The sequence below is a fragment of the Orcinus orca genome, chromosome 14 (genome assembly GCF_937001465.1).
Source record: "Orcinus orca chromosome 14, mOrcOrc1.1, whole genome shotgun sequence".
Lineage (NCBI taxonomy): Eukaryota > Metazoa > Chordata > Mammalia > Artiodactyla > Delphinidae > Orcinus > Orcinus orca.
Window position 1 is genome coordinate 74,153,403 of NC_064572.1, and position 24,968 is coordinate 74,178,370.

At 45.7% G+C, this 24,968-nt stretch overlaps 1 protein-coding gene across 1 annotated transcript in view; it reads left to right on the forward strand.

Moving 5' to 3' along the window:
- The first annotated feature begins 195 nt into the window (after positions 1-195).
- The window catches only part of CASP7 (caspase 7), a 30,212-nt gene continuing 5,439 nt past the window's right edge, over positions 196-24,968 (forward strand). Inside the window, exons 1-4 of the mRNA XM_004265822.3 lie at positions 196-272; positions 5,950-6,059; positions 23,064-23,200; positions 23,663-23,791. Coding sequence (XP_004265870.1) covers positions 5,950-6,059; positions 23,064-23,200; positions 23,663-23,791 — 376 coding nt within the window. The 5' untranslated portion in view covers positions 196-272. The remainder of the gene's footprint in view (positions 273-5,949; positions 6,060-23,063; positions 23,201-23,662; positions 23,792-24,968) is intronic.

The window sequence follows — 24,968 nt, forward strand, 5'->3', positions numbered from 1 at the left end:
GCGACAGTTGGCCGTCTGGGCTGGGCGCGCTCTCCCCGAAGGGGCGCGCGGCGGGCTGGTGGTCCTGCGCGCCGCCAACTTTACGGAGCGCGGGGTCCCGAGCCGGAGGCGGTGTCCGCAGCCCCGCCTGCCGGGTCCGTTTCCAGCCCCGGGCGACTCCTCCCCTGGCCGCATAGGGGCTTTTACTTTCGCTTTCGTTCGAGCGGCCGCAGACTCTCGGCGGAGGGACGGAGACGGCAGCCAGCTCTAGCCTCCCGATCGCCGGGGGAACGGTAACTTTGGCCCCCGCCTCCGCTGGCGCCTCTTCCGCCCGCCGCCGCCCTCCTGCCCTGCCTTCCCCCGCCTCCTTCCTCCCTTCCCACCGAGCACGGTCGGTGGGGGCCCGGTCCCTTCGGGCTAAGCTGCCCCGACGGCCGGCGCTCAACTTAGGGGAAGAAGGCTCTCCGCCACCCCCAGCATCGCCTGCTTTGTTCAGCTTGTCCTCCCTTCCCTTCTGGTCCCCGGGCTTGGAACACCCGGTACTATTCGGGATTTGGAAAAGAAGGAGGGGTGGATTTAGGAGGGCGGGAGGGGTTCGTTCTCTCGCCTGCCTAACTGCGGGGTCTCCCGTGTTGACAGCCCAGGGTTCCAGTCCCAGCGTCCTTGCCCGTCAGCTGTGGGGCCTTGGCCCTCTCTGTGCTTGTCTGTGAAATGGGGATAGTGGTGGGCCCGGGCTGACGGTTGCCGCGACGATGGAATGAGGTGATTGTGGTGCATAGCAGTGCATCTGTCAGGGCTTAGCAGGCTACCCGTAAGCCGCTGTCATCTTTGTTCAGGTACCCTTGTGCACGGCTCTTGAAGATTCCTTCAGGAAGCGGAAGAAGGCAGGACTCAGGCTGCCGCCTTTCACCGTTGTATTCAACTTCGCTTTTTGGGGGGAAGTAAAATTATATGTGGGTGATTCTGAGTCATTCGCAGCCTTTTCCCTTGAACTCCTGGGCTGGCCGAGGACGTGGCCCTAACCTTAGTTTACTTACAGGCTATTTCCTCCTTTAGGGTCTATGGCCTGACCTTCATCCCAGGTAGCCAGTCACCGCCTAGGTTCATAATCCATTTCTGCTTCCTCTTAGCTCTGTGGCCTTGGGCAGGTTACTTAACCTCTCTGAGAAAACTGAAGTTTCTTCTGCAAATACAGCCTCTTAGCAGTGCTGTGAGCATCAGGTGGAGTACTTCATTGCCCAGCAGAGCCCCCTCCCCCTCCAGGTGCTGGAGGTGAGCGGGGGAGGTCCCCTGGGCTGCTTCTCTTTGAGCCTTTTAGGAAGATTGTCTTCGTTGGGGCAAGAGTGAGGCACAAGTTGTATTATGTCACTTTTCAGGGGAAGCAGCTGCAATGAAATTCAGACCGTAGCTGGGAACTGATTTCCTACCAGATCTGTACCAGTCGCCTATTAAGCATGTATAGAAATAACACTAGAGGAACTTTTTTTTCAGTCTCCACAAAAGCTGTTTAAAATATTAATGTGATTTTAAAATAACAACGAGGGTTGACAGTTGAATGTCGTCTTAGTCTTGAGTTCTGTGGACAGTGGTGATAACAGGGAATACTTAGTGAACATTTAGACACCATGCTTAGCATTTTACATGCGCTGTCCCATGCATCCTCATAGCCATGTGTGACTTAGGCGTCACCATTCTCCCATTTTACAGATGAGGAAACTCAGGCTTGGAGAGGTTGAGTACTTTGTTCAAGGTCCCATGGCTAATGGGTGGAGGCACTGATTTAAACCCCTGGTCTGTGGTTCACCATAACTGGGTTCTCAGCCTCCCTCCTAGGTCCCTTTGGTTCTGTGGTCTGTCCCATATCAACAATTGATTCGGGGCCCTGAAGGATTAAAAATTTTTAAGTACATTTCAGTTGTGACATTTATCAAGAAATTTTGAGTGCCTGCCATGTACCTGGCACTTTTCTATAACTGGAACTATAAAAGGATGATTAAGATAATCTACAAATAAGAGTCCTAGTGGATCATAGTAATAATAATAATTAGCAGAGTGCTTACAGAGAGTGCCTGACACGGTTAATGCTTCATGTGTATTATATATTCATTTATTTAAAGAGAAGATAGATGTTTTTAACAATTGAAACAATTGAATAAGCAATATTCCCTTGAATGGCTGACTGCTCTTTGCATCCTGAGCGTTACAGAGGGGACGAATGCAAGAAAATAACGCCAGGCATGCCCTCTACAAGTATAGCAGACTGAGATAGGCCTGGATTGTCTTGGGCTGTGAAGATAAGCGGAAATAAAAGGTCAACACCAAGTCTTGGCTTGACTGATATGATGTGACCGAGACCAGGCTCCCCACTCGGTCACCACCCTCATTCTGGGTGAACGTGATTTCACCCAGAAATTAAGCCCAGTCTCATAGGAATAAGGAAGTCACTGAGCGTTTAGCCTTACAAATTTAAGAGTAAAGCCCTAGCACTGCCTCGTTCTAGACGCACACTCTGGCAACTTGTTAGAAGGGACTCTTGCTGCCCTCCTGGTCGGTAAACAGCACCAACCCAGAAAGATGCTGTAGGTTTCACACAGAAGACCCTTCTGGCCTAGTTTTTGCAGAGAAAGTTCTGGAGATCCTCCTACCACTGAGCCATAGAAATCAGCCTGCCGCTAAGTCCAAAGCTCCCTCCAAAAATCTGGGGGGGACGCGGGATTCAAACTGAGCCTCTCCGTCAATGGAGCATGTCAGGTGTTTAACGGGCATGCAGTTCCCTGTGCCTCCCTCAGTTCCACCCTCACTGCTTCCCCTTCTCAGACCTCAGGTCAAACATTTCCTCCCCTGAGAACCCTCCCTAATTCCTCTGGGGCTAGGTCAGGTCCCCTACTGTGGCCACAAGTTGTTCATCCTCATGGCACTGATCACGGTTGTCCGTCAACATTTGTGCTGTTTATCAGTGCCTGTCTCTCAACAAGGCAGGACCAGGTCAGGTGTATCCCCGGCTCCTAGCACACACCTGGTGCCTTGGACTTCCAGGAAATTATATCTATATATAATGGTCACATTGTTATATCATCATACTTCCTAGATTCAGTCTTTAAGATTAGCCTTAGCAAAAGACTCAAGGCTTCAACACCACATGTCGAATTTAGTGTCTTTTTCTGGTGGATTTTGTATAACGTTAACTTGTTAATTTTGAAAATACGTCTGTGCTTTGCTAATAATGATCCACATTGAAAAGTAACTAAGTCTGTACAAAGGAAATGAAATAAAAATGACTGAGTGTTTTCTGCATGCCCGGACTTACACTCATCTCCTCTGGGGATGGCTTATCTCTGTGTTCAAGAAACATTTTGGGTCCTAATCAGAAAAATCTTACTGCCTCACAACTGGAAACAGGTTGGTGGCTATGATGGGGGGTTCACGATGTGTTGAGGAACAAGATAGCCATCGGACTTCTCATTGTCTTTGTAAAGATCCGGTTACAGGATTCGCCCTTCCTCTCACTTCTCCCCTCACTGCCCAGCTCACCCCTAAACAAGCTGCAAGGTGACATGATAATGCCTCTCGGGGCTCAAGGACACAAGGTTGGCATTTTGCCATCTTGGATACCTCCCCCCCAGTTGGATTCCTTCCGCCCACCTCCAAAAGTCATTGCTTGTGCTCTGGGGCACGGGGGTTCTGTGAGATAGATGCCATCTTGTTTTCCAGCGGTGTGAAAACATCCCTGGGTGAGCCTGACAGGAACACAGACCTGCAGCTGCCAACCTGGCCCACTGTGCGATTGCTCAGAGACTGAGATCGGCAGGAATTAGAGTCTGGACAGGTTTCCCTTTGTTACTGAAGGCCAGTCCCTTTACGGGAAAGGACACAGAACTTGGTTTAGGAGAAACGACTCAAGGCTCTGCTTCTGACCAGCTGTGTCACTTAGCTAATTCTCTTCCCTCAGTGCATTTGTTTCTTCCAGCTTCCCACTCAATTAATATTTATCTAGCAAATACTTTTTTTAAATAAATTTATTTTATTTATTTTTACTTTTGGCTGTGTTGGGTCTTCGTTGCTGCGCGTGGGCTTTTCTCTAGTTGCGGCGAGTGGGGGCTGCTCTTCCTTGCAGTGCGTGGGCTCCTCATTGCAGTGGCTTCTCTTGCTGCAGAGCACAGGCTCTAGGCGCACAGGCTTCAATAGATGTGGCACGCGGGCTCAGTAGTTGTGGCTCACGGGCTCTAGAGTGCAGGCTCAGTAGTTGTGGTGCACCGGCATAGTTGCTCCATGGCATGTGGGATCTTCCCGGACCAGGGCTCGAACCCCTGTCCCCTGCATTGGCAGGCAGATTCTTAACCACTGTGCCACCAGGGAAGCCGGATCTAGCAAATACTTTTTGTGTGCCAGGGGCCTCTGCCATAATGAACTTATATTGTCGTGTCTGAACCAAGCAGTAAGTAGAGTGCAAGTAAACAAGATCAATAGAAGGGCTGTAGAGGGACTGGGGGAAGGGAGGGAGTTGGTGAGGTAGGTGTAATCCAGGAGGACCTCCTGCAAAGGTGCCATTAAACTGAATTCTGAAGATTGAGAACTAGCCAGCTGGGCAAAGATGGCCTGTCCAGCAAACATTTGGGTGGTGACTACCAGAAAGGGAGAACCAGAAGCCCTGATGGACCCTGAAATGAGCATAGTGGGCCCAAGGATGCTAGGAGGCTGGGAGGCTGAATGGTGTGGTGGTGAGGAGTGGGTTCTGAGTGCCTGTTTGCCGGCTTCTGATCCAAGTCTAGTTTACTAGTTACTTAGCCTGGGACTAGTTACTAACCTCTTCTAACTGCAGCTTTCTCATCTGTCAAAAGGCAGTGATCATAGGGCTGATCTAACAGCATTTGGGGGAGTGTTAAATAAGGTAATGCTTATGAAACAATTAGCACAGCAAATAATAAGTGTGAGTTTCTCTTCTTATTATTGCTATTTTTACTACTTAAAGTAAGGGAAGTAGAAGGTGAGTCGGGGATCCTACTGGCTGGTAGTTATCCTAGATCAGGGCTTGGCAAACCTTTTTTGTAAAAGGCCAGGTAGTAAATATTTGGGGCTTTTTAGGCCGCATGATCTCTGTCACAATCACTCGACTCCGGTTGTGGTGGGAAAGTAGCCACAGACAGCATGTAAATGAAGGGGCGTGGCTATGTTCCAACTTTATTTACAAAAACAGGTGGTGAGTACTTAGACTGAAATGTTTAGCACTGAACACCTGTATGTAGGAAAGAAGTAAGATCACAAATCAGTAAATTCAGCTTCAACCTTATAAAATTAGAAAAAGGAAGAACAAGTAAAACTCAAAGAAAAACCAAACAAACAATAAAACAGGTGGTGGGCCATCGTCTGTCATCGACTCCAGTACTAGATAATGAAGACCCTAAGATCCAATGAGTTCAGTTTAAGATTTGAACTTTTAGATCGTAGGGATCTCGTGAAAATTCTTGAGGAGGAAAATAATTTGATGGAAATCTACTCTGGTAGAACCATGTAAAACCATCTGAAGCAGAAAGAGAACTTTATACTCCAGGTCGTTGCTGTTTTTTAACTGGGTTTGAGTGATGTCGGGCAAAGGATGAGCATCTTATAACCTGTCAAGAATTTAGGGGGAGTTTCTTCTTGTTACAGACTTTGACGAACCTTCCACAGTTTCTCATAAGCAGTGAACATTTGACAAAATCCTGAATGCTGGATCAGAAGCTCCCAGAGGGGCAGGGACTTTGCTTTCTTTGCCACTGTGTATCCCGTCTCTGGAATGAGGCCTGAAATGGGGCTGGCGCTGGAGCCTTTGAATGAATTGTTGGTGCAGCAGCCCTGGAGCCCAAATAGGCAGTACTGGTCATCTCCAGGCTTAATTAAAAGCTATGTCACTGAATGAGTGTTATTTAAAAATATCATGAGGCCAGTGATGCCACTGGGTACCAATTTTCTGGTTGGTTTTTTTCCTTCCAGATGGCAGACAGTCAAGACCATATTGAGGAGCAGGGGGCTGGGGACTCAGCAAGCAATGACACAGTTGATGCGAAGCCAAACCGGTCCTCTTTTGTCCCATCACTCTTCAGGTAAGTTTCCTTCCTTGCTGAGTTAAAGAGGGACCCTGGGCCACTTCAGCCTACCACGCCTCTGCCCTCTCCACCCACCCACCCACGCGGAAGCGGACCTTCAGGGAAGGAGGTCTATGCTGTGCGTGGGAGATTTGCACAGAATCCTGCCAGCTGTGTGTGACAACACTGGGGTCCCCCTGTGCACTCCCCTGTCCCCAGGGCAAGCCCAGGTATGGGAGAGCCAGGCTCTGGGGGTCTCCTGCCTGGCTGCTGCGTGTCTGAGTGGCAGCTGCCCAGGAGTGAGGGGCTGTCACCGTCAGAGGTGATTTGCCGCTAGCCTCCTTCAGGGCAGAGCATGGGCTGCTGCTGCCAGTGGGAACGGCCTTGGCTGACAGGCAGAACTGAAGGCCATGGGATGGGAAGTTGTAGGGTGGCACTCTGCTGATTCCTACCGTTTCCTTTTTGGAGTTCACTTTTGAAGTTCTAAACTTTGCATTTAATAATAATAATAACAGCTTCATTTGCTAAGCGTCTGTATGCCAGCTCAGTGTTGCATGAGTCCTCACAGTCAGTCCCAGGAGATGGTTCTACTCTTACCATCATTTAACAGGTAGCTAAACTGAGGCATTAAGAGGGTTAGTAGGGCTTCCCTGGTGGCGCAGTGGTTGAGGGTCCGCCTGCCGATGCAGGGGACATGGGTTTGTGCCCCGGTCCGGGAAGATCCCACATGCCGTGGAGCGGCTGGGCCCGTGAGCCATGGCCGCTGAGCCCGTGCGTCCGGAGCCTGTGCTCCGCAATGGGAGAGGCCACAACAGTGAGAGGCCCGTGTACCGCAAAAAAAAAAAAAAAGAGGGTTAGTAGCCTGCCTTTCTGGTGGCAGTTAATAAATGGCAGAGCTGAACCCAAACAGTACCAGCGCCACTCCCTTAACAGCTCTGCCGTGCTTTCTATTTAGAAGTAGGGCTGCAGGGACGTGGGGGAAGCCCCTTCCCTCCCCTCCTTAACCTTGGTCATGTGAGTGGTATTCCCTGGCAAGAGGCAGGAGCTCTGTGCGTCAGAGCATCAGACTTCTCCGTAGCGCCTACACCAAGCCCCACGGCGGAGGGACAGCGAGGGGGATAGGGGGTGAGGTTAGGGAGTGCTCCCAAGCAGTGTTCGGGGGGAGGGGGAGAGCTGGTGATGAGGGGCATCCTGGCTCCCTGCAACGTCCCGCAGAGATCCTTTGGTCATATCATCCCAGACATGACTCGGAGAAGTGGGGAGGCCTCAGCATCCTGGATCCGAATTCCACTGGCGCTGGTTGCCATTGAGGGTCAAAGATATCTGATGAGGTGACCAGAAAATACAGCTCCAATTACTGAAAACTTTTCAAAGCCATGAGTTCCAGTGGTCCAGGCTAAACTACTCCCCAGTGCAAACCCTTTAGAGCAGTGGCCTTCAAATGTTTTTGCTCACATACCCACCAAATAATGTGAAACTACACACCCCCTCAGAAGAGTTGCAAAGGATGTAGTAATATTTCAGTTTTCCCATCTCTCTGAGTATTCAGCCTAAGCAGGTTGCCTCTAAGTGAAAGAGAAACAGGAATCATATGATAGCCATTTCATAAGTCTTAGTTGGATGATGTGGCAGTTTCTATGTCATCTAAGATTTCAGGGTGGGTGAGAAGTCCACCCTTCTCCTCTCTAGTGGGAGATGGGGAACTGGGAAAGGGGAGGTGGTATCATATTCAGGCAGAGCAGTTTTAGGAGAAATACAAATGGAAATTGAGGAACCGGCAATTCATTTACTTAGAATTGTCTTGTCTGCACCCCTTGGAAAATCTCTGAGTACCTGGTTGGAGACCACTGCCTTAAAGACCCATCATTTTGCAAAAATAGATGTGGTCTGTGATGTGGGGTTTTTTTACCCCCTTAACTTCTTTGGAAAGGTGAATAAGCCTGGGTAATCTTCTGTATTCTGGTCCACTATACCTTTTTTTATAGTGTGGGCGGTATTGATGTCAAGCTACATATTATCAAAATAAACAGTGAATATTTAAATTAAATACTTGCAAAATATTTAAATTCCATTTTATGAACTGCTTATTTTAGTTGTATGAATTGCAAGACATGATTGTTGAATTATTAAATGTACTTGAACTACAATAAATGTCAATTTAATGTCTTATTCATCTAGGTTGTGAAATGTTAGTTGTTTATTTTCTTTGCCTTCTCTAGGCATCTGACTCGTACCCACGTGTGAGATGGTACACGGGCCGTCTACCAAATAGGCAATCAATGCAAACAAAATTCAATCAGGATTTGCGACATACCCGTAAAATTTAGATTTTTCCTTCCTTTTTTTTTTTTTTAACTTCAGCAGGATAGAAGGTCCTTTCATCTAGTAAAGTATCACTGGCTTTAAAATTAATCACTTGAGATGCCATTTTTGGTCACATCCATTATTTCATTTATTCATTAAATACTTGTGGCGTGACAGAGAGAGCTTAAGTCCCTTGCACCAAATCCCATGGTTGATTAGTGGCAGAACCAGGATTTGAACCTGTATTCACCTGCCTCTCAAAACCAAGCTCTCAACCACCAGTCTCTGTTGCCACCTTTATGTACCTGGTTCTGTGTTTGGCCCTGGCGCTGCAACCAGGGGCAAGAGCCGTGAGGTCGATGTGGCCCTTGCTTCACTCACGTTCTGGTGGGGAAGGCAGACATGGAACCAGTAACTGTGGTGTAATGACCCCCGGAGGGGACAGAGCAGAGACAAGGGGAGATGGGCTGAACCAGATTTTAGCAGGACTTGTCTGCAGGTCACGTAAAGGATTTGGAATCAATCGTAAGGATGGCGATGTCACTAAAGGGTTTAAGCTGCAGAGTGACTTGATCGATTACACCTGCGGAAACCCACAAGACCACTGGCGCTGCAGCATGGAGGGGAGTGCACTGAGGAGGGCTTTGTGGTGAGGGGACATGAGTTAGGAGGCCATTGCTGCTCCCCAGGCCAGAGTGGATGGTGTAGATGGAGCGGGACTGGGGCTTCCAGAGGTGCCTGGGAGGTGGAAGCCACCAGACTTTGACCAAGTGGAGGGAGAGGGCCGACGAAGAGGCAAGTGGCACCTGCACCCCTGGGAATAGTTGAAGGCGGCTCGTGCCCACTGAGCCCCCTTGCTCAGCAAAGAGGTAAAGCTGTGTATATTTCTAGTGTCACAGTGACAGAACCGCAGCAGCATTTGCTGCCTCTCAGTGTTCCCCTGACCGTGCCTGCTGCCTCGGCTTTGCTGACTGAGACCTCGTGAGAAACTTGGCTGGCGTCAGGGACCTTGTATATGATGGGATGAGACTCTGAGTGCGATTAAAATGGGGTGATCTGAAGCAAAGAGGGAGTGTCCCTTATCACACCAGACCCATGGACGCCCCACACTTACCCTCTGTGCCTTAAGGATTCTAACTGGGATTGTTATCTGTGACTCACTGGGGTGACCTGAACACAGCACTAGATGCTGATTGTTTTCTGCAAGTCTGGCAGGTGTGCAGTAGCCCCTCCCATGGCCCCCGCTGTGGCGCGTGGGGAACTTTGCATCCCACACTTCAGCGGTGTGGGTGCAGCCTGTGGGAACATCGCTGGCTGCTCCCTGCAGCTGACGGCAGGCACCTTCCCCCTCCCGTCCCATCCCCAGTTCCCTTCTCTAAGTGTCAGAATTGCAGGGAGGTAAGGCAGTGGAGGGGGCAGTAGCACCCCCATCCGTCTCTAATTGAGGACCCTCGCCCTCCTCTGGAAACCTCAAGGATTCTGGGAAACGAAAAGACGCCTCTTTTTCCCCAAAAAGCCTGGGCTGGACTCAGGTGGTCCCAAGCCCTCACAATTGTCTTGGCTTTTTTGTGTCAGTGCCACTAGATGGCATGACAGCATCATTTTATTTCCATTTCACTGGACCCTGAATAAACCAGGCAGTTCCTTAATTCACTTTTCTTAAAAAGAAAACAATTGATTGAAATATCTTCAACTTATCTGATTATTGGAGAACATTTGGAAAACACAGAAAACCACAAAGGAAAAATATTTAGAATGTAAATTTTACATTAGTAAAGTGCTTGGACTTAAAAATATAATGACTTAGAAGAAATAAGTACTGTCTCCTCTGATCCGCATCCGTGGATCTAACCAACTGTGGATCAGAAATATTGGGAGTGGAAATTCCAGAAAGTTCCAAAAAGCAAAACTTGAATTTGCTGAGTGCCAGCCACTATTTACATAGTATTTACATTGTTTTAGGGATTATAAGTAATCTAGAGATAATTTAAGGTATAAGGGAGGATGTGCATAGGTTATATGCAAGTACTACTCCATTTGAAATACGGGACTTGAGCATCCGAGGATTCTGGTATCCTCAGGGGTCCTGGAACCAATCTCCTCGGATACGAAGGGCCAACTGTGTGTGCGCGGTCTATGTTCATTATGAGCCATAGTTGATGAACAAGGCGCCCTGTCATCTGCGAACTTGAAGAGGGATCCCTCTTGATGTAAAGGTAACCCTAGATCCTAGACAGGGTTACCGGTCATGCAAGTCAACGACGTGGTCCCTGCCCTGGATACAAACTCAAGTTCTTAGTGAATATCTAGGTACAGGTATAGAAAATAGCTAATAACAGGTAGTAACTGATTGCAGAATTGTAGAGTATTGGAAGCTGTGGGAGGCTGGGAGAGGAAGGATGAGGGTGGGCCTGGAGGAGTTGGGACCTGTCAGAGAAAAGGCAGTGGGGTTATCAGGGGACTAGAAGAGCCTGCCTGCCGGGGCCAGAGCCACGGTGGGAATGATGGCCAGGCCCCACGGCACAGGTCTGGGAAAGTGGGTAGAGCCCATGGACGGGCTGAGTTTGACCCTGGCGGCACCACTGAGAGCCACTGCACATATAAGACCAAGCCCTGCCCAGTAGCCTGGAAGATGTCCCCCTTCCAGGAACACTTCAGCTGTGAAATCAGAGGCTCCTTTCTGAGTTCTGCTCAAGGTCACTGTTAAAGGAAATAAAAGACAGATTGCACGCGCTCTCAAATTTCCCCAGGGCCTTGGTGGAGCCTTGGGTGTCCCTGCTGAGGGAGGTATTTATCCTTCCAGTTCCGCGTGAAGAGGGCAGGAGAAAAGGCTTGTTTTCAAAGCTTGATAAGCTCCCTACTTTTGAAGCACTGGCTCAGATCCCATGAGCTTTCTCCTGTGTATCATCTTTGTGTTCTGACCTTTGTCCTCCTTGGAGTGTGTTTCATAAATGCCACTTGGTTGTAATTCTTCTTTCTCCTGGGCTGCAACTTGAGTTGCTCCACCAATTGTGTTATATGTAAACATGTCCCTATTTAAAAAAGAAAAAGTGTTATTTGTGTAATTATAAGAAAGATCCAGGTGGCCTGCCTGTTCATTTGGAGGCGGGTAGGGGAAGTGTTTCAGAAGAAGCAATGCTTTGGAATTGGAGAAAAGAACAAAGAAAGCAGACCTTAACTCATCCCAAGGACTATGTCCCTAATTAAGCAAAAGCCATTCAGTCACACTCGTTTGATTGAAAGAGGCCAGGTCTGAGGCCCCTAGAAAGAAAAAGAACATTAAAACATACCCAGGCAGTTTACTTTTCCATAAAGGAAGCCTTCAGATTCAGACTCCAGAATACTGGATGCCTGTCTCCCAACTTTCTATATAAAGAGTAATAAAGAATTAATGCTATATTTGAAGTAGTCATGATACCACTTAAAATGACAGCAGTGCTGGTATGGAGTTGGACAACCTAGGTTCAGATCCTGGCCCTGAGTCCCACTCTTTAGTTGAACAACTAGAGCAGGTGTTTTGACCATTTTGAGCCTCAGTTCCCTCATTTGCATGACAGGGATATGAATTCCTATCCACTGGGTTGTTTGTGAGAATTAAACTACCTGATAAGGGAGAAATCATAGAATCATAATTTCAAACCGGAAGACTCCTTGAAAGGTAATTTATCCAGTTCCCCTTCTGTGTAACGATCAAAGAAAGTGAAGGCCAGAGAAGCAAAGTCCTCTATCCATAGTCACCCAACAGGACCAAGACCCAGGTCTAATTTGGGGTCCATTGCTCCCCCGCCCCTTACGTCAAGTACCACCCACAAGTGCAGTGGCATCTAGCTATTCAACCATATTAATCCACCAGCGGGGTGTTTTTTTTCTTCCACCCAAGTGGGTCAGCAAATTTAATTCTTCATTGAAAGTGCTCCCTTTCTGCTTCACTTCAGCTGAGAGATGGTATACAGACAGCATTTCAACAGGGCTAGCGATGGGGTTTCTGATAAAGAGGGCCACGTGCCCATTTCAGGAGCAGCGAGCCACACCTCTGAACCATGGTCATAGGCTCTAAATCTTTGAAGCCATGACTTCTACGTGTATAGAATACCTCTAGTTATTTTAGCTTATTGCTTTTCTAGAGGGGAAAAAATAAGCTCTAAAGTTAACAGAAAAAGTGAGAAAGGGAGGTAAATGTCAGGTTTCCATAGTGATAGAACTTTTAAAACACCGTTAGTGTAGAATTAAGTCCAGTAATAGAAGAGTATTATGAAAAGAAGCCCCGTTGCTTCTCAAGGGAGCTCCTAATCACAAATAAGAAATGTGCATTATGGCCTTGCCTATTCAAACCCCAAGCTTGCTGGTGCTCAGGGCTTTCTGTCTGGCCTGCATCTGGTAGGGTGAGTTTGTATACTGCTCAGCTGAAAGTGAACAAGATGGATGAAGTGGTTGTGTAAGAATCAGACTGAAGTGTGTGAGCTGTTCTCAGTTCTGAAGCTTGCAGCCACAGTACAGACACCACTGTGTCTCCCACTTCATTCTAGGCTATTTAAAGAGAACTCAGTCCTTTATTTCCCCTGAATGATGTTTTTCTTTGAGTCATTTGTCAATTTTTATTGCCAGAGGTCTCTGTTCTTTTTTTAAGGGGGAGGTTGGAAACATGGAGGCGGATAATTCTTCTCCTAAGCCTATTTTAAACTGACTTTGTTTCCCAGTGTAAGTGGGAAATTTACTTTTGCAAATTGAGTTGCAGAGAAGAATGCACGGAGCCAGTTTTTTCTCCTTCACAAACCTGAGGATGGCAAGTGATTAGGGGGTTTCCCAGGAGTGCAGGTGTTATAACTCCCCTTCATCGGCTTCCACGTTTCACTGACTGGGACCTTGAACCAGGAAATGGAGAAAAGTGTTGCTTAATAATTTGGTTTTTATGCATCCACCTCTTCCTGATTGCATTTGGAGGGGCGGAGTGGGGAAGTGTGGTAACTCCTGAGTCATTCGCTTTATCCAAGACCCTTGAAAAATGTTTATATGCTTCATTTGAAAATTAAACTATTTGGTATGCCTCTATGGTCTTCTATTTTATTCTTATATTACTACCTTGAGGACCTTTAAAAGGAAAAAAATAACCTGATGAATTTGAACTCTCTGATTCAGCACGAACTCACTTCGTATTTTTGTTCACTCACGTAGAACTTTACATATTTTGCACCTCCTACGTGTGCTGTTTCGCCACCTTTTGTAGATTTGGCACTTCGGTGGGTTGCCCACATCTGCGTGCTCATCACTTTAAATAGCTGTGTAGTATTTTATTCTCCTGATACTCTGTCCCCTGCTTAGCCATTTCCCCATTGTTTCCAGTTTTTCACTCTCAGAGATGGTGCTACTGACTGCATCTTTGTGGAAATGTGGGTTTTTTTCCATGGGACCCCAAGTTCCTAGAAAGTCGCTTTTTCTCTAGGGAGCTGTCCTGGAGTGGGGAGGATGCAGCCATGTGGAGCCTGGGTATTTCTGCCGGTCAGCAGAGAAGGGGGAGGCCAGTGTGACTTTCCCAGCCCCAGTGTGAATGGTCCTATGGAAAACTCCAGCGTGCGGTTCACTGCTGATTCAGTCACGGGCCTTCAGGGCCGGACGGACTGTGCCAATCTCCTGCCCCTGCTGTGCTCCGAGCATGTTGAGTTTTTATTATTTCAGAGAAGAAGGAAACTCGCTGCCGGTCATCGCAGGGCGAAGCCTAGTTCTGATGCAGAGGGGGTTGCTTTCAGATGGAGACATGAGGTACCACCTTCACTCTCTCCCTTCCTCTCCGTCTTGTTCTTTGCCTTGGTATGTCAGGACTGCTGGGAATGCCCTCTACTGAAATTCTGAAACCATGAATGAATCATCCCAAAAATATTTAGACAAAGCAGCTATGAAAACCAGAGCCCTAGTTCCGAATGAAGCAGCCCTGGGGAAATGTGTGCCTGGTGGTGTGTTTACTTTCATGCTGATGAATGTCTGCAAACAAACAGAGCTACTGGGAATCCTATTCACGGAGACACTTTAGAAAATAAATAGCGGGTTTGCAGTGCTTATATTCCCTTCCAAATATAGAAAGGTGTAATTCACGTTTCGAGCAGCCTGGGGGATCTGTAAGAAGATAAAACCTGTATTTATTCACTCTGGTGATGGGGAAAATTACACTTGTACCCAGAGTGGATTGTAAAAATTTTTTGTGCACTTTCTGAGGCTTTTCACTTCTTTGTATAGTAGATACAGTATTTTTATCCTATAATGTTTTCTGGTATGTGTTACTGTAGACTCTTCAAGGAAGTCTTTCTATATAAATAACTATCAGAGCTTGGTGGTAACTCTTTGCCTCTTGATTTTGCTGAAATGACTGCGAAATCTGAGGTTCCAAATAATGGCTCTCGACCTGAGAAGTTAGGATAATCTAGGTCCTTCCTGATAATCAATGCTGGTGTTATCTGTGTTCCTAGCAGAGATTTGAGCTTACCAAAATACATCTGGGAGATGAAGACAGTGGTCCTTGCACATATGAGCGAGGAAATACAACACCAGCAAACATGAAGGATGGTTAGGAAGCGCCGTAGTCAGCCAACCTGCTTGTGTAAATTAACTGCTCCTTGTATTTGATGCACACTTGAATGCACTTCCTATGTCAGTCTTTCCACCAGGCTTTTGTAGTTGTTGTGACCTTGCTTGTCCAGCCCTAACCAAGCACAGTGATTTCGTGGCCAGATTTGTTGTTTTAAAATCTGCAGCCAATTGTATGTAACACGTGAGCTTTTAAGAGGACTTGGACTTTTTACTTCACTGGTCTGATTTATCACAGCCTTGCACTTAACAGCAGGTTCCAAAACCAGAATCCTGTGTTTCTCCTCAGTGTAGTAATCTTGGCCAATGTGTTCAGAATGTAAAAAGGTCAAGTTAAAGACTAAGTTTATCAGCACAAAATTAGCAAAGGGAGGGAACAGAACGGGGCCTGGCGAGGGTGCAATGGGAAGTGATAGAATCTGGCGTTAAAAATACCCTGGCCAGCCTTTATTTGTTACATCTTTCCATACCTCTCATTTGTACTTTGCAGAACAAGTGGGGGTAATGATTATTAACATACTCTGTAAAGCATAAAACCCTTTTAAAAAATATTAATGAAACAACAAGGTCCTACTGTATAGCACAGGGAACTGTATTCAATATCCTTTGATGAAACCATAATGGAAAAGAATATGAAAAAGAATGTATATATATATGTGTGTGTGTGTGTGTGTGTGTGTGTGTGTAACTGAATCACTTTGCTGTACGGCAGAAATTAACACAGCATTGTAAATCAACTATACTTCAATAAAATAAATTTTAAAAATATATCAGTGATACTTGTTCCTGATGACTTAGGGACTATCTTAAGTGGTTCCTCCACCATTTGTACCGTTTGTCAGATTCAGGAGAAAGGCTGGTTTCCATTGATCTGGACTTGAACAAAGTGCGGGTGCCCACCTGTTGGGGTCTGTGTAACGGCGGTTCCCACGTGTGCTAGCATCTTCTGCAGAAAAGGCCAAATGAACCCAGGACGACAAGAACAGCCACTTTTAGAAAATCTTGTCTTTGGGGGAGGATCGCCAGCTGAAGAAGTTTCTAATCTGTATCCTTGAAAGCTTCTTATCACCCTGTTCATTCCCACCCCGGTGCCCACCCCTGGAGAACCCGTGGTGCTGAGCTGTGGACCAGGCCACTGCTATCTCTCTGCACTTGGCTGATTAACGAGCACCATCTCTTTGGAGCCCTTGAGGGCCTTGCTTCTGTCCAACAGCAGTTGTTTATCTGATGATCTGCTTGGCTCTGACCATTGATCTCCAAACAGACAGTAACTCTTTATGAGCTGCTAGCACTTCGGTCACAGAGCTCACCTCCCCCGACTGGGCTGATAGTGAGTTACAGGGCCACCAAGGCTGTGCTGGGGACTCACCCAAACATTGTGCAAACAAGGGAGAATAAGGATGGCATTGCTTGCAAAGTGGCATTTCCTGGAAGCCTTTTGGTTGTGCAGTTAGTTTCGGTTTAATGTTCAGCTCAGCTGTCACCTCGGGGAGACCTTGCAGGTTTTGTGGAGAGCCATAAATCCCACACATGACCCTAAATAGAACCACGCTGCTGCCCAGGGCCGCCTTCCACAGGCCGTGCTCCCCGAGGCATATCTCATTTGACTTTCTAGCCAAGAGCTAAGGGGCCCAAAGGCTGCAGCCATGTGGAGAGTGATGTTTGATAGGGTGGGATGAGCTGGTACTCTCTACCCTGCCCGGAAGGAAGAGGGACTAGCCCGCAGGGACCTCTGCTTCCATGGGCTATGGAAGTAGCGAAGGGGCTTGAAACAGGAGTGGACACTGCAGTGAAAGGTGAGGGCCAAGCGGGCCCAGGCAGTGGGCACACAGGCTAGTGCTGAGGCCCTCAGGCTTCAGAGGATATGAGCGTCTCCAGGAAAATACCCAGGCCTGGCTCTGATCCCCTGGGTCTAGGGCGAGGCCTGGGAATCTGAAGTTTAACAGAGAAACCCTGGAATAAGGGACTTGGTGTCAGACCTCAGAATAAACCTGGACACTACCCCTGCCTGGCTTTGTGATCTTGGACAAGCTAATGTAATCTTTTTCCATGAGATATGGAGTTAATGTCTCACAGAGTTGTTGTAAAGATTACATGAGATAATATATGTAAAGCAGTAAGTGTTCAAAAAGTAGTACTTATTAGAACTTTATTTATTATTGTTGTTACTATTGACACGTAGAGGAAGAAGGCTAGGGAGAGGGGTAAAAATCACAGTGGAAAACAGAGAAATGGGGTGTCCAGGGACGCCTTTCAACAACTCGCACAAAAAAGTATGAATCCAAAAAGTCCAAAAAGTAATTTTCAAAACAGGTCTTGAAATCCATTTGCAGCAAGTGATTTTTAACTATTAAATAATAATTTTTATTTTAATCTTTTGAGTAGTTAACTTATTCATAGATAGAAAAAGAGATATACAGTCAAAATTCTTTCTCCTTCTGCCGTCCTGCTCTTGGCTCCAGAACACAGGTAACCACTTTTGATGCTATTTAATAAATAACATGAGTAATAATGATGATGTTTGTTTATTGCTACCTGCTGCACACTGTTCTAAGTGCTTTGTGAATATTAACTTGTTTACCAGCTCTGAGGCAGATGCTATAATTTTGTCCTTTTTACAAATGAGGAAACTGAAGCCCAGAGAGGTTAATACGTAACTTGCCCACGATCGCTCAGCTATGTGGTGGAGCAGGGTTTCAAACCCAGGCAGTCCCGCCCGGAAATCCGTGGATTTATCCATTATATCATCCTGCAAGGGTCTGTTTATGCAAATACAAGCAAGATACGAATTTTTCCTGACACGTAGCGCACTGGTCTCATTGTTTTGCCCCTTTGTTTTGTTCCACCCTTAACACTGCTTATTGGAAATCATCCCACATCAGGATAGGGAGAGCTTCCTCATTATTTTAACAATAACTATGTGGTTTAGATTCAAGACCCTGCCTTTTACAGTCCACCCAGGAAGTAGAAGCCGAATTAGATCTTGATACTTGCCCTGCTGGTTATTATGGGAGTGAGTGGCTAACTGAATAAACTTAGGTCTGCCAACCAGATCTTTTCATTGAGGCCTGCTATTAGGGTTCAAAACTGGACATGGGAACCCCAGGGGGAAATAATGGAAGAGAACTTGTCAGTCCAAAAGTGTTTCCAAATAGTATTGGGTGTCACACACAAAAGAAAGACTCAAGCAAAGCGATTGCCCTGTGTTCCTGCAGAATCAGCTACTGGGGCTCCCTAACGTATGCCCCTCTCAGGAATCAGCCCCCTTCCTATATGTGAGGCTGTACTCAATTCATGTCTCTGCAGCACCCTGGCAACAGCAGCTGGCAAAGTGGAAGAGATGGCACTGCTCCCACAAGAGGGAAACTGGGGTGAAAGGGAGATAGATAATCCCCAGGAGAAGGGACCCCAAAGCCTCACAACTAGTAGGTGGTAGATTCTAGTCTCTTGGCCTCTTTTACTTGCGGAATCTATCCATAGGCAATAGACTTTAGTCCGCCTGGTTTCTTCCTGGCTCCTTTCCCCTAGTGACTTCTCGACAATCATTTCTTCCTCTTATTTGTCTCTCGTTACATGCTTTAAGCTCATCATCAGGGTTTGCTTCCCCAGACTTAAGCTACAGATGGAGTTTTCCCAAAGCCAGTGCCTCTTAGGAAGATGAGCGCAATGGGATCAAGTTGCTAATCACTCTCTGATACACAGCTTCGGTGTGGGAAGACCTGGGTTTAACAAAAAGCTATTTGAGTTAGAAGGAAAAATTAATATGGACTGACTCAAATCCGGAAAGAAGAAGCAGATATTAAGTTCATTTTGAAAAATGAGAATTCAGTTTAGGGGAAGGATAAGAAAGGGAAATTGTCCTTATCTCCCTTGAGATATTTACTGGGGAATCACATAAGAATCACATTTCATATTCATTTTTAAGGTACTTTTTATAACCATGGAAAGTGTTTTCTTTAAAGTGTATATATCTTTATATACACACTTTTGTGTTCCTTTTTTTTAAGCAGTTAGTTTTCCAAATTCTATTCTGATAGAAACAGAGTTCTTTTCTTTTTCGTGTAACTTATATCTAAGCCTGTTTTTCTTATAAAAAATGCTCACTGGTGTAGTTTGGCTTATGGCAGCCTAAAAAAATCACAGCTTGTTTATAATTTGGATATCATTGTACAGTTTGTTTTAAAATAATCTGTATTGCAGAAGACAGAAGTGGAATTTTCTCTCATAAAGGGCATAAACTTGACCTCCAGCCCACCAGACATAATGCTCCTCTTGTTAGGGTCTTCGAGTGAGCTTAAATTAGCTAAAGTCCTCTCAGGAGCCAATGAGAAAATGCAGATGAGAATTTTATCAAGATCCCAGCCCATAATAAGCCCTGACAAACGCTAATTGTTGTTATTATTACCTATAAAAAGGGTGTGATTATGCCCCCTCCACCTACCTCAGAGATGTCAGTTGAAGACCGACATCTTTCTGACTTACTTCACTCTGTATGACAGACTCTAGGTCCATCCACCTCACTACAAATAACTCAATATCGTTTCTTTTTATGGCTGAGTAATATTCCATTGTATATATGTGCCACATCTTCTTTATCCATTCATCTGTCGATGGACGCTTAGGTTGCTTCCATGTCCTGGCTATTGTAAATAGAGCTGCAATGAACATTGTGGTACATGACTCTTTTTGAATTATGGTTTTCTCAGGGTATATGCCCAGTAGTGGGATTGCTTGGTGGTATGGTAGTTCTACTTTTAGTTTTTTAAGGAACCTCCATACTGTTCTCCATAGTGGCTGTATCAATTTACATTCCCACCAACAGTGCAAGAGGGTTCCCTTTTCTCCACACCCTCTCCAGCATTTATTGTTTCTAGATTTTTTGATGATGGCCATTCTGACCGGTGTGAGGTGATGCCTCATTGTAGTTTTGATCTGCATTTCTCTAATGAGTAATGATGTTGAGCATTCTTTCATGTGTTTGTTGGCAGTCTGTATATCTTCTTTGGAGAAATGTCTATTTAGGTCTTCTGCCCATATTTGGATTAGGTTGTTTGTTTTGTTGATATTGAGCTGCTTGTAAATTTTGGAGATTAATCCTTTGTCAGTTGCTTCATTTGCAAATATTTTCTCCCATTCTGAGGGTTGTCTTTTGGTCTTGTTTATGGTTTCCTTTGCTGTGCAAAAGCTTTGAAGTTTCATTAGGTCCCATTTGTTTGTTTTTATTTCCATTTCTCTAGGAGGTGGGTCAAAAAGGATCTTGCTGTGATTCATGTCATAGAATGTTCCACCTATGTTTTGAGAGGGGAGACTTTAGAAGGTAGGAGACCAGACTGAGGGCATTTCTCTTTTAGAAATAAAATGATACGACGGAAGAAATTTGACCCTATAAAAGTAGAGGATAAAGTCATGTTGAGGTTGAAAACAGCAATATGGAATCTGAAGTTTCGACTTAACATAGCTAACCTGTAATCTGGACCAAAGTAGGAGGAGGAAGGGGAAAGACCACATCCTTTCAGAGATTCTGAGAAACTCAGGTAACATTCAGTGAAAACTCAGAGTGAAATACCCTTGGAGCCACACCCATCAGGGAACAAGCTCAGTTTTCACTTTCACTTTACTTCTTCCAACTTTTGATGGAGCTTTGGGAGGATGGTGGACAAAACATTCTAACAGATACTCAAGAGCATAAGGCTGTGGAACGCTGACATGAAGGAGGAGGCCTGGGTGATGGTCCCACCTTGCCGATCACTAGCTGGGTGACCTTGGACAACCCCCTGCCTCTCTGTGGACCCCAGTTTTCATGTCTGCAAAATGAGCAAATAAAACCTGATTCATTCATTCATATGACAGTTTTTAACTTCATTGCCCAACTAAAACCTCTCATACAGTATTTAGTAGAAGTGGCAAGAGTGGACATATTTGACTTGTTCCTGATTGTAGGGCAGGAAGCATTCAGCCTTTCATCATGAAGTATGTCGATGAAAATTCAGTTAACTATCACATCAGGAAGAAAATGGGAATTTTATTGGAGCCAAACCGAGGGTTATAACCCAGGAAGCGTATTCTCAGAAAGCTCTGAGAACTGTTCTACCTGTTAGAAGTCAAAGGCACAGTCATATTCATTTTCGCGATACAGGCTCATCCATCAAAATGACATACTGATGTTTCACATAAAGTTCACCAAAGTTACATAGTCCAGATAAGCATATGCAAAGCCAGCAGCAAGTCACCCACGACCCCCTACGGAACTGGGAAAGAATGCTATTTTAAGAAGTTACATTGCTAGTATCCGAAGAAAGAAGAAATATTGATCTTTACAGTCGAGCGGGCACTCCTGTCTTTGAGGAGTTCTGGTTAACATGGAGTGCAGAGGTAAACTGCACATTAGGGACGGAGGGAGGAGGCCCAGACAAACACAGAGAATTTTATGTTTAATTTTTTCTTGTTCCACCTTAAAATATAAATTTTATTTCATCAAGTATGATATTAGCACTGGGTTTTTCATAGATGCCCTTTGCAGGCTGAGTTAGTTCCACTGTAATCCTAGTTTAGTGAGCATTTTTATCATAGCAGGGTGTTGGATTTTGTCAAATGCTTTTTTGCACCAATTGAGTTGATCATGTGGTTTTTGTCCTTTATTCTGTTCATACAATGGGTTACATTGGTTGATTTTTGGATGTTAAACCAACCTTGTGTTCCTGGGATCAATCACACTTGGTCATGGTGTATCACCCTATTTACAGATTGCTGGCTTGGCTGGCTGAGAGTTCATCAAGGATTTTTGCATCTTTATTTATTAGGGCTATTGGTCTGTAGTTTATAACAAATATTTATTGAGCAACTCATATGCCAGGCGTTGTTCTAGGTGTTGGGGATTCTGCAGTTTTTCAAAAGAGATAAAAAAATCTCTTCTGTCATGGAGCTTACATTCAGACGGTCGACTAGCAGTGCAGCTCCCCACTGACGTGTGTCATTGTTTTCCTCTAGCCTGTCAACGGTGCCCCAGATTCCAGTCTCAGTGCCTGTGTGCCTGACTCTTAGAAAACTGGATGGTCAGTGTCTGGAGATCGGAAGGGGCCTACTTTCTTGTTTAAGTTGCTGTTCCTTTTTTCCCCTTTTAATGTAAATGTTAATTAAATTATAACATCTACATAGAGAAGTGCACACACTTCTGTACCCTTTTGTGTATGGGTTCTTTCACTCAGCGTTACGTGTCTAAGATGCATCCATGTGGCTCTGTGTTGTCATGGTTTGTTCACTCTCATTATTGTAGGCATATATCTTATTGTGCTCACTTCACTGTGCATCACAGATAATGTGTTTTTTTTTACAAGTTGAAGGCTTGTGACAACCTTGTGTTGTCAGATGATGGTTAGCATTTTTTAGCTATGAAGTATTTTTTGATAAAGATACACCTACATTGTTTTCTTAGACATATTACGCACTTAATAGACTACAGTATGGTTTAAACATAACTTTTATATGCACTGGGAAACCAGAAAGATCATCTGACTTGCTTTATTGGGATATTTGCTTATTGCAGTGGTCTGGACCGAACCCACTATATCTCTGAGGTCTGCCTGTCTATAGTATTGCATTGCTTGAATATTCCACAATTTATCCATTCTACTGTAAATGGACATTTGGATTATTTCCTGTTTCGGGCTGTTTAAATAGTACTGCTGTGCACGTGTGGCTCTGTCGTTAGGTAAACGTCTGCTCTCCTTTGAGCTATATACCCAGGAGTGGAATAGCTCTGTCATAGGATATATTTAAGTTCAGTTTCAGTAGGTTCTGCCAGTTTTCCACAGAGGGATGTACAAAGGGGGCTCCCGCAGTAACGTATGATAATTCCAGGTGCCGAACGTGGTCACCAAGACAATGAAGCCATTCTGAGGAATGTATTGGTATTGCATTATGATTTCAGTTTGCATTTCTGTAGCATCTAATGAAGTTAAGCAGGAGATCCTGTTTATTTTAAACATGACAGTTAAACAGAACCAACTGTCCACCCCAGCTCCATTTCTTTTTCTCAGACATTGCAGCATTTTCGGGTACCCCTTTGATGCTAGTAGTAAAAACAAGAGGTCATTCCTGTCCAAACATCTTCCACAGCCCCTGACTGGCTTTGTATTTCCCCAGTAAGAAGAAGAAAAATGACTCAGGGAAATCGGCCAAGAACCCCCGGGACCGAGTGCCTACGTATCAGTATAACATGAATTTTGAGAAGGTGGGCAAATGCATCATCATAAACAACAAGAACTTCGACAGAGTGACAGGTGGGTGCTGTGGGCATGGGCTAGCCTCTGCCGTTCCCTTCCAGTTTCTTCAGCTTGCATTCAGACTTGTATCAGATGTTCATCAGGGAGACACTGTGCCCACCTCCTGTGGCAGACAGCCCCTCCGCAGGTGGTACTCGAGTGTCCAGGAAAGAGGGATGCGGGGAAGCTGGGAACTTTCGGTCTGAGAGTCCCATCATGTGCATTAGCGGATGTAATATTTGGACCACATGTGGGATCTGGCTGAGGATCAAGGCGGGCTGTTTGGGCTGACTGGGCCTGAGAGTCGCCGTGACGAGGCTCACCTTTTGTGGGTGGGCTGAGTTACCCTCTCCGTTGAGTTTGCTTCTTATTTCAGTCGCTCATCTAAATCGTGACCTTGGCAGCATTTACGCCGGAGCGCCTGGCCTGATGGTGCCAGCACGTGGCACTCATCGTGGACTCGGTGCTTGATTCCCACAGGAATGGGTGTCCGCAACGGAACAGACAAAGATGCTGAGGCTCTTTTCAAGTGCTTCCGAAGCCTGGGTTTCGACGTGACCGTCTATAATGACTGCTCTTGTGCCAGGATGCAAGATCTGCTGAAAAAAGGTGCATCCTGCCCTTCCTCCTTCAGTCTTCTTCCTTCTCCCCGCCTGGTCTGGGGAAGACACCTTCACACGCAGGAGGGAAATGTCTCAGCGTGGGAAGCCCTTCCTTCCTCTGGGTGACTCCATACCTGTCTCTGGGGCACCTATCTCTCTGGAAACTTAGATCTCCCCCTAAAATGTGAAAGCAGCTTACATCACAGCAAGAGAAATAGGTTCTGTATCTACAGAATGGTCTCGATTTCAAACCGCCAATTCCATGTTCACAAAATTGTTTCTTTAGATCTTTAACACAACCCCTGCGTGTTGGCCAACAATATTATCTTGCCCGTTTCATGAATATAGGGACAGAGCTTTAGAGAGGATAAAGGCCATACTGAAGGCATAGTTAGTAGGGGCAGAACCAAACCTCAAGCCTTGGTCTTCCGATTCCAGAACAATTATGTTTTCTATTACATCACACCATCTAGTGGAAGCCACCTAGGATATTCTCGCATTTAGGGCAAATGATTGAAAGTAATGCCCTCCCAGCTCATTAGATGGTGACCCATGGGCAGAGGGTAGGCACACAATTCCAATCAGTGCTGCTTTTCTCAGCTGTGCAGCTAAACAAGAAAAAGATACCCCCCCCCATAACACTCTCTCTTAAGTACCGTCTCTTATATTTTTAAAAACTAGTCATCTTTTCCTTATTTCTTCGAACAGGAATCTTAAGAGCCCACCTTCTGTACCCTAGTAGGCCACATGGTAGAGCAGACTGGAAGTCAAGAGTACAAATGTGGGGTCTAGTCCAAGTTCTAGCAGCTGGGCGAGCTAGACGAGGCATCTGTGCCTTCTCGGTGTTTTACTTTCCTGAAATGCAGATCATGATACCATCTCCTCCTGCTTCTTGGGGCCGCAGTCAGCATTAGCTGAGGGAAAGTTTGTGAATGTGATTTGAGAAGGGTAATGGCCTTTACAGATGTAAGGGCTTGTCCCAGTTGTAGTTTCTGTCCTTATGAAAAGGGAGTTATTTCACCCGTGTCCAGGGCATGTCAGGATCACAGAATTCCCATTTACTGTCCTGTCAAAGTAGCAACATGGTGATTTTTCTTGACAGGACAAAGTTCTAGGACTTCTCCGAGATTCCATTTTTTTATCAGTGAAATAAAGATAAACGAGGCCTCCTTCAAGCAGCTCTT